The sequence below is a fragment of the Rhinoraja longicauda genome, chromosome 25 (assembly GCF_053455715.1).
Source record: "Rhinoraja longicauda isolate Sanriku21f chromosome 25, sRhiLon1.1, whole genome shotgun sequence".
NCBI classification, from domain to species: Eukaryota; Metazoa; Chordata; class Chondrichthyes; order Rajiformes; family Arhynchobatidae; genus Rhinoraja; species Rhinoraja longicauda.
In genome coordinates this window covers 22,566,453-22,577,072 of record NC_135977.1, presented here as the reverse complement: position 1 = coordinate 22,577,072, position 10,620 = coordinate 22,566,453, and the positions used below count along the sequence as shown (strand labels likewise).

At 38.1% G+C, this 10,620-nt stretch overlaps 1 protein-coding gene across 1 annotated transcript in view; it reads right to left on the bottom strand.

The window, feature by feature from the left end:
* Window positions 1-1,662: 1,662 nt before the first annotated feature.
* The window catches only part of mlxip (MLX interacting protein), a 72,847-nt gene continuing 63,889 nt past the window's right edge, over window positions 1,663-10,620 (bottom strand). The window contains exons 15-17 of the mRNA XM_078421669.1: window positions 10,463-10,586; window positions 9,692-9,821; window positions 1,663-8,456 (exon numbers count right to left, since the gene is read on the bottom strand). Of these exons, the coding sequence (XP_078277795.1) occupies window positions 8,335-8,456; window positions 9,692-9,821; window positions 10,463-10,586 (376 nt within the window). The 3' untranslated portion in view covers window positions 1,663-8,334. The remainder of the gene's footprint in view (window positions 8,457-9,691; window positions 9,822-10,462; window positions 10,587-10,620) is intronic.

Here is a 10,620-nt window from a genome sequence, read left to right as displayed (position 1 = left end):
AATTCTTCATGAGTTTTTTTCCCCCCCAGTTTGAAATTGTCCCAACTTGCTCACTGTTGCCAGAATATCATATTGCCGAAATTCCTTTTCATTATAGAAGCAATCATTTTTTTCCGTCTTCAAGTGAACACTCACAATTTAATTTTGCCATCACTTGCATTTCATCCTTAAGCTGCTCATTGCAGACATTAGCAACAATAGCTTGCAGCTTTTATTATTCAATATCAGGTTTCTCCTGACGGTTGCTTAAGATGTTAAGTGTGCAGTCAGAGTGATGGCAAGAGCCCTGTAATCCTCAATCAAGCGCCTGCCCTTCAATCACGAGACCGAAGATTATTTAGTCTTTGTCAGGACCAACTCAATCCTATACACACCACGCCATATTGTGTGAGACTTGCAATCTCAATGGTGAGGGATAAAAGTTAACGTAATGTTTATCTTGTCCATTTTTAAACACCTGCCTGCACCAGGACAACCGGCCTTTAAGGTCAAGATAAAACTCTACATTTTTAAACACTCTGAACTTTAAGGATACAAGATAGTGTCAGAAATGTGGCGACTCTTGTGTGCCTCAGTATAATCTATTATTCTTGTATTTAAGTGTGACTGTGCCTTTGCATTGTAACATTTTTCCTGAACTATATGCAAAAAAAAGAATTTCACTGTACTTGGGTACATGACAATAAAGTACCATTGATCAAGCTTACTGCCCTCAGTTTATTTTCCAGATGAAATCATGAGGGCAATTGTTAAGGTGAATGCAGAGCTTTTATCCAGGGTAAGGGAATTAAAAAATGACATGTGCTTAAAGATGAAAGGTACAAAACTTAATATGAGCATGGCAGCATGGCACAGTGGTATTGCTGCCTTACAGTGAATGGAGTGCTGGAGACCCGGGTGCTGTCTGTACGGAGTTTGTACGCTCTCCCTGTGACCTGTGTGGGTTTTCTCCAAGATCTTCGGTTTCCTCTCACACTCCAAAGACGTATAAGTTTGTAGGTTAATTGGCTTGGTAAATGAAAAAATTGTCCCTAGTGTGTGTAGGATAGTGTTACTATGCAGGGATCGCTGGTCAGCGCGGACCCGGTGGGCCGAAGGGCCTGTTTCCGCGCTGTATCTCTACACTAAACTAAACTCATGGGGCAACGTTTTCCAGTTAGAGGGTGGTGGGTATATGGAATGAGGTGCCAGAGGAGATAGTTGAGGTAGGTACTCTGACAACATTTAAAAGGCACTTGGATGGGCACATGAAAAGGAAAGGTTTAGAGGGATATGGGCCAAACCCAGACAAATGAGACTAAGATGAGGCATTTTGGTTGGCATGGAAAAATTGGGCTCAAGGGCCTGTTTCCAAGTTGTATGACTCTATAAATTGATACCTGATTTTGTACCAGATACAATCAGTTGAATTAAACCAGAAACGTTGTATCTGACTGAGATGCTGTGGATAGTAGATAGATACCCATTTAGCCACAACTAGGCCATGAATTAGGCTTTAAATAAATTGCACTCTGCTTCAAGCTTAACTCAATGACAAGATGTGCACCATTTTATCTTTGTGTTATTTACAACATTATTCAAAATACTGAAAAGTCAAAAGAAACATATTTCAAACAAATAGGTTCATTAATCAAGTTGATTTCAAACATTATCAAGAGCTCATATATTTAATAATCCTGGCCTGCAATGAAAATAACAATTTTCACAGATCGTGTACAGGTACACTTCATACAGTTAGCACTACACTTTAAGTGCTTCAGGTTTATGCAAATAAAATACAAACAAAATAGTTACAACAGGTAACTGCGTCAGAATTATAATTTATGTGACCTGCAACACTCAAACTCAACTGCGAATTAAAATTATGCCAATACATAACCAGGTTTCAGTCACCATGTAACAAACACAATAAAAATGGATCGGCTACACAAACTGTGGGAGAGATGTCTCCAATAATTCAAATTTGCAGAAGCAGCATCACAGATATTCATTCATTTTGCAAAATAATTAATATTTAAATTATAATCACTTATAATCTCTCAAAAACTTATCTCTACAGTTCTCGGTTCATACACCAGTAGAAGAAACACTATGCAAAACATTCATGTCCCGTATTGATTTAAAAAACTCATTCAATGGAAGTCAATAGCAATCACATTGCATAAAAGATTGCAATTGAGAGCAGCAACTCAAAAGGTTCATTTTACATTCCCATCAGCAAGTTCCTTCTGCAGAATTTGAGGATGTCAATTATTGCTTAATTTAGTCATAATTGCAGACGATATATTGCTCACGATTGTAAAAGATGATATACATATATTTAAGATGTCAAATTTAGAAATAAAGCACACATGGGGAAATGAGACAAGATTTTAATTTTTTTAAGATATTCTACAGTTGGATTTTACACCACATGGATTTGTTACTGATCTCTGATACTGTCTCGTTGGGGTATACGCATTCTCCCTGTAAATGCATGGGTTTCCTCCGGGCACCAGTTTTCTCCCATATCCCAAAGGTTAGGTGGTTGATTGGGCCATAGGAATGCCGGAAGAATAAAATGGGATTAGTGCAAGTATCAGCTCATACTCAAGAAGAAGTGCAAGTATCAGCACAAATGTGTTGGCCAAAGGCCTTTCCCATACTGTATGACTCTATGAGTTGTGCTAATTTATTCTTAACCTGTAAAAGCTGTGCACTGCAATGGTCACCTTTTCTTCTAAACAATATGTATAGGCACTGGGAAATGTGTAGATATTCGCAAATTGGAAATCAAAAGACTCCACAGAAAGGATTCAACAGGTTGGGTTTTTTTCCTCCGTTTAAAAAGGCTAAGGTGCGGACAAGAGAAGCTACTCGATGTATAATGGATGTATGTAGTGGAAATACTTCTAAATGTAGTGAAAAACAAAGAGGTTTTAAAAGGTTATCAATATATTCAAAAAGGAATTCAGGAAAAGCCTCTTTACCCAAGGACTGAGTGTAATGTTGAACTCCCTACTTCTGTTGGGCAGAAGATACAGAAGCTTGAAAATGCACACCACCGGACTCAAGAACAGCTTCTTCCCCTCTGGAATCAGGCTTCTGAACAGCCCTTCCATAAGCTGGGGTACTGTCCGATTCACCTCTACCCCATTGCGGACATTGTAATGCACCAGTTCAATAGACAGTCCAATGCTGAGAACTATATTCTGCACTATATATCTTCCCCTTTGCTCTACCTATTGTACTTGTGTTTGGTTTGATTGTATTTGTGTATTGCATTATCTGATTTTGATTGAAGAGCATGCAAAACAAAGCTTTTCACTGAAGCTCAGTACACATGACAATAATAAACCTAAACTAAACTAAGGCGCAGTTGAGACACATAACACTGATGTATGCAAGGCAAGCTGGCAAAACACAAGCAGGAGAATGGAAGTGAAAGTTTGGCTGTCAAGGAGAATAGAGGAGGTCTGCAAGAGGCACAAGTTTACATGTTAAGGTGCTTTGTTTTTTCACAGTAGATTCTGTGTACTTCCGTGCAACAATGTACCTTGCATTTGATTAGTATGTTCTTGACCCAATTGGAGACACAAGAAGCTGCAGATGCTGGAATTTTGAGCAAAACACAGTGCTGGAGGAACTCAGTTGGTCAGGCGGCATTTGTAGAGGGAATGGGCAGACGCCATTTCAGTTCGGGACTCTTCTTCGCCCTGTCCATTCCCTCCACAGATGCTGCCTCACTCATTGAGTTCCTCCAGCAGTTTGTGATGGGAATGCTGTTGGATCTAGTTGCAGGGAGTGCGGTCAGTCAGATAAACGTGGGAAAACACATAGGAACAGTGATCATTGGACCACAAGGTTTAGATTGGTAGTCAACAATGCAGGGAGAAATCCTAACTTTGACAAGATGGGACTGGGCTAGAATAAACTGTAGCAGAAAGTGTCATTCACTCCCCACCAGGGGGAAAGAGAAATGTACTGACGCCAGAGATCCCTGGGTGATGAAGACAATAGAAAAGATGCTGAAAGGCGCACAAAGGGTGGTACAGTGGAATATTAAATAAGTACTTTGTTTCAGTCTTCATCAAGGAAAAGAATATCATCTACCAAGATTTTTAAAACCCCATGAGTTAAAAAGTCAGAATAAGCAAGGAAAGGAAAGTAATTTGAAAGAGAAAACTGAGAGTTCTGGGCTATGATTGTTTTCAGACAGAAAGATGTTAAATGGTGGTATTCTCTTCCGAGAGTCAGCGTTGGGACCACTTTTTGTTTTCTGACGTACATTACTGATATGGACATGGGTCCACAGGTTAAAGATTCAAAATATGCAGTTGAAGAAGGGCATGGAATGGTGATGAATGGTGAGAAGGAAATCAGGCAGAGATAAAAATTAATACAGTGAAGTATGAACTTGTACACTTTGACAAAGAGAATAAGGAGAGACAATATGGACGAAACAGCACAATTCCAAAGGATGTGCAGGAACAAACTGTGTGCATGGACAAAGATAATTGAAAATGGAAGGCGAGTAGAGAGGGATTAGCAAAATGTACGGGCATCTGAAAATCTGGGAAGTTACCTGGAGTCACACAAAACACTACTCAGTACACAAAGTGCTGGAATAACTCAGGGTGTCAGGCAGCATCTCTGGAGGTTATGGGCAGACCATTCGGCTGAAGAAGAGGCCTGACTCGAAGCATCGCCTATCAATGTTGTCAAGAGATGCTTGCTGCCTGAACTGCTGAGTTACTCCAGCACTTTGCGTTCTGTGCAAGATTCCAGCATCTGCAGTTCCTTACATATCCACTAGTAGCATAAGTTCAGATGGCCAGACATTACAAAAGGTGTGGCGAACCTTGAGAAAGTACAGAAAAAAGATACTAAAACAGTTGATGGTATGGAGGGATTTCTGTTATATGGTTATTTGGAGAGGGTCAGGGTTATTTTCGATGAAGTAAAAATAATGTTGAGGAAAAATTAAATAGAAGTGCAAGGATACTGACTGGTTTAGATAAGGTTAATAATGAGAGAGAAACATTTTCCTTCGGTGACTACTTCAGAGACTCAGGGACATATTTCAATCTCTGGGCATAAACTACAAGGCGGGCGAGGCAATATTTTTTTAAAACACAAACATAATTAGGATCTGGAATTCATTGCCCATAATTGTATAGAAAAATAATCGGTGCCATCAGCAAGGAATTAAGAGGAAATCAATTGCTGGGCAGTGCAAATGGAGCAGGGCTGGAGATGGACAGGACTGCTCTTTTAGGAGCTACCACAGACCTAATGGACCAAATGCACGGTAGCGCAGCGGTAGAGTTGCTGCTTTACAGCGAATGCAGCGCCGGAGACTCAGGTTCGATCCTGACTACAGGTGCTGCACTGTAAGGAGTTTGTACGTTCTCCCCGTGACCTGCGTGGGTTTTCTCCGAGACCTTCGGTTTCCTCCCACACTCCAAAGACGTACAGGTATGTAGGTTAATTGGCTGGGTAAATGTAAAAATTGTCCCTAGTGGGTATAGGATAGTGTTAATGTACGGGGATCACTGGGCGGCACGGACTTGGAGGGCCGAAAAGGCCTGTTTCCGGCTGTATATATATGATATGATATGATATGATAAATAGCTTGCTTCTCAGCTGTTAGAATTCAAAAATATGTTTTACAGAAAACAAATGTAGTAAAATCAAGAATAAAGAATGATCTTTCAATTGATATTTTTCACTGAGCATGAAACCAGGTGGAATTCGTTGTAAACAGCTAGGCACCTTTTTTTTAATTAAAAAATATATAGTTTTAATATGAGTCACATCACATACTAAAAATTTCACATGTGAATAAACTTTGCCATACGTTGGTTAAACCGTTGATAAAAATATCTGGATGTTTGAAGAGTTACCGTAAAATATCATTATCTAGTTATTTCTAGATTGTAGGCATTTCATGCAATTTTCCACTTTCCATTCATCTTTGAAAAGCAATGGATTTAACAGGGTGATTGCCATTTCAATACAAAACTGGATCAGAGACAGAAAGGAGAAATGTGATGAATGCTTATTTCTCAGAATACAATGGCATTCCCCCATCAGTTAATTTGAGATAATGGCTCCTGTTGAAGCCAGTATACGGGAGTTCATTTCAAAGTCCACAAATAACACCAGCATGACAGATAGAAACAGCTTTCATGGGAACACAGACAGACTAGTGGACAAACATAAAGTAGGTGCAATTTAATGCAGTAAAGTATGACATGGTTCATTTTGGCAGGAAGAATTTGGGAAGACAATGTAAATTAAATGATTCAATTTGAAGAGGTTTACCAGAATGCTGCCTGGATTACCTATAAGGAGAGGTTGGCAAACTTCGATTGTTTCCTCTGGAACATCAGAGGCTGAGGGGAGACCTGATAGAAGTATATAAAATGATGAGAGGTATAGATAGGGTAGACTGTCAGAACCTTTCACCCATGGAGGAAATGTCAAAGACATTCCTCGTGTGTATGAATGCTCATGGTCCACATTGGTGGCCAGGGTGCTCCTGATTGCCACTCAATGTTCATACCTTAAAGAAGTAGCAACTGGGCAGCATTCAAGACCATTAAGTTGATTTTCACTGTTTCTAACCAAACCCCGAACATACCATTGCCTTGACTGAAATCATCCAGCACAATACAGCAATCTGCAAATAACTTAGCTAACAGTAGCTAACTCAGTAACCCCAATACCATCTTATTCTATAGACTTAATACCACCACAGACCATTTGACTGAGCAAACTATAGGCAAGCACCAAAACATTTTAAAGCATAAACCTTTCATGAATAATCCAGCATCCACTGCAAGTATATGTAGATTCAATCAAATGACCACTGAAATGAAAGGTCAAATGTAGAATTGGTTTCTATTTTATTTAATAAAATATAAATGAAGCTTTAATACATCATGGTTCTAAATAGAACAATCTGTAGGTAGCACTAGAAACCCAAAACAATTATGTACACCAATCAAGTATCAGATTTTGCACAAATTGTTTACAGAATCTACATTGAATATCACCTGGTTTTCAGTAGCCCCATATAATTACAACAGAATTAATGCTTTCTGTCACAACATTTACAAAACAATTTAATTTTCTGCAAAGGAAAGATTTTTTTTCTTGAGGCAACAATGAAAATGTTTTAACAAATGTGCTTCTTTTTCTTTCTCACAACATAACAGGTGAATCCATGCACTGATCTGTATTAATAAACATTATCCATTTAATATTATTCAAGCCTGCTCACTGTAGAATGGAAACCCAATGCAAAAACATTTGCTTTTACACCAGCGAAGTATTGTCTTTGGTTTTTAATGTACAATCTTCATGTTTTTCAGAAAGCTTGTTGGGAAAGAATAAATCAAATGGGTAGTACTAAAGCAATGGAGTTCAAACAAAAAAAAACGCTGTTGGAAGTATCCAAAATGTATCACCCTTGAGGTGACTTCCCTTAAATAAATTACACTTAAATTTTAACAGCAATTTACAAAGAACTACATGAACTGATTTTATAACTTGAGGCTTTCATTTACTACAAACAACATCTTATTACTATTCATAGCCCATGCAACTTGTGTGTACCTGAGTATTACTTTATTCTTGATCATGAGACCAATGCACAGAAGAGGGATGTTAAATTACTGATGGATAAACCTTCTGTTACTTCATCAGGAGAACGCAATCCTACGCTCATGTTAATACAAAAAGAAAGTAAAATGAGCTGCGAGAAACTGTAGTTTTGAAGCTAAAAGTTAAACTAAGTATTCGCAATCAAAATGTTGATGCAAACACAGAGTATGAAAGCAAACTAATGAGAGAGTAATAGTTAAGCTTATCCTTAATCTTCAAAACCAATAATGCTAAGAACAGCCAGCATACATTAATAATGTACTCCACATTTCTGCCATCGTCCTTCCCCACACACTACAAGTGACAGGCTGAAGCTCTGCTCTTCATTGAAAACTTAAATATTGCTTGTGCTACTGGGAATTGCAATGCGTCACACAGGAAATTTAGCATGCAGCATTGACACTTAAAGGTAATAATAGTTCCCCTTGATTTTAGAATTTATCTTTTGTGGTTAATTATTGGTTTTATTAATAAATCAGAAGGCTTGATGAAGAACAAGTGTTTAAGACCCAGTAGTAAACTTCAGGTTGCCTAACTTTCTAGATCACAGCTTTCATAATTAAAGTGCAAAAGTCACAAAGAGGAAGAGAGGGATGAAAAGCATTTCCGTGCTTTTCCACCAGAAGGACTATCTTCAACCATGAGACTTCCACATGTCACAGGAAATGCCATCGGGAGTAGATGCTATGATTCCCCACTGCTCTTACTGATCTGATTGACAGCTTGAATAGCTTGTTCAGGCATCAGTGTTGGATCAGACAGAATCGATGTGGTGGTACTTAGATGACGAAGTGTGCTCAGTACCACTAAATCAAATAAAGGGAAATTTAAATTAGATTTTTGATTTATCAAACCTGCAACAATCATTCAACTGCTTATGCAAACATCAATTCAATACAAGATTTCCTTTGCAGGACACGAAGTAACTACAAATTTCCGTAAAATGAACAACGTAAACAGAAATAAGTGGAGAGAAAGATTATCTACTTTCTGATAATAACTTACATAGCAAGATCAAAAGGCTCTTATGGAAAAAAACAGAACATGCTAAATGTAACACCAAAGCTTCCGACTTGTTGGAAATTTTAAGTTTTAAATGTGTCAATAGGACTTTCTGATCGATGTGTTAATGTTTTCCACACTGCCACTCATGCTGCAAGTAGGAAGGTGTCCTAGAGCTCTAACCAGTTGTGAGTCAAAAAATGTTAATGCATCCCAGCAATGGTAATGCTATTGAATATCAAGGGAAGGTGGTTAGATATCCTTGTTGGAGATGGTCTCTGTCAGGCATGTTTGTGGCATGAGTTTAAATGGCATTTATAAACCTGTACCTGAATCACTGCATGCAGGTATGAACAACTTCATTTGCAGGGGAGTTCAAATGGAATTGAACATTGCAGCCCCATCAATAAATATCCCTAACTCTTGACAAATGATGAAAGGAAGATCATTGATGTAATACAATTGATGAAAGAAATTGAAGTATTCACATGGCACAAGCCAATATGATGAAATACTCTCTACTTGCTAAGATGCTCGCAGCTCCACAATGTTCAAAAAGCAAATCACTGTGTAACCACCACCCCAGACACTCATTACTGAATTCACTCTAGTAATTTAACTAATTAATTTTAAAAAGAAATAAAATTCATTTCTACATTCAGATCCAGTGATATTTTAAACAATTATGTGTTTATAATGTGTTATTATGGTCGTAATCTTCCTACAAATGTTCGACAATAGCGTAATCTCAAGTTGAATCTTCCTTCCTGATTATCTTAGGCTGGGGAGCCAGCCAATGTCTGTTGAATGATGGCTCTCTACCCAAGGATAATCGTGGAGGAAGATTCAAGTTGGGATGATGCTGTTGAACGTCAAGGCAAAATGTTTCAACCCTGTCAGTTGTTACCTGGTATCCACATATTACTCGTGCCCCTTATGAGTCCATGCCTGGATTTTTTTAAATCTCCTATTCGCAGATCAAGAAAAATCAAGGCATAGTTTACGTCAACCTTGTTTACGTAACTCTTAACTGACTTACTTGGTCGAAGAACAGGTAGAGAACAGTGCTGATCCACCCAGGACAATGTTGACTTGCATAAATCATCTAAACTTGTGCTTGTAACCATAGTATTAAAAGAGTCAAACAATGGTTTAATGATTATGCTGAACTGATTGGTGAGTTAAGGATCACATTTTTTAATGTTAGTCATTAAACGTTTTAATCTATATGGCTATTAAAACATTATGAAACTCGTAAAATCTTTCAAGGAATTCAGTATTTCCCTATTACAACTGCAGCAACCTGGAGGCTCTTGCATTCAGCGATAGGTTTCAAGCAAATCTGTACTACTGAGCTGAATGCTGACGTCAAGATGACAGACTAGATAAGTCATCAGAGTAAGACTAGATAGTGTACCAAAGGGCACAAGTAAACTAATATAACATTAGACTCCCTACAACCATGAGCCTTGGAATTTCAGCTTTCAATCATGTGAAGGAAAGACACATCTTCCAATATTCAAAAGCTTTTAAGGTTGTGCACTTAAAAGTACAACTTCTATTGAGAAGCTGTTTTAAGATCACAAATGGCTTGAAAGGTATAATGACATGATCATTAATTTGATCAAAAGCTGAGAGTAGTTTTAGTAGATGCTGTAAAACCAATGTAAAATGTCACAGACTCTTTGTTCAGGATGAAACTTCTGCTAAAAAAATCTTTATTCTTTTATGGTTTACTCAATTTTGGGTGATTTACAATTCTACCCCATGAAACATAAAATCTGTCAACTTGCTGCATTCAAAAGGATACAATCCAGAACTTCCAGTTCTGAACCGTTCGTGATTTGACATACTCATCGAACAGTTCCCTCATGTGATCAAATCGTTGCTGCGTTATTGGGACACCAGTAGCAGGGAGTTGCTGCTGACTGATACTGAAAAACATTATAAATTACTATTGATTATTGA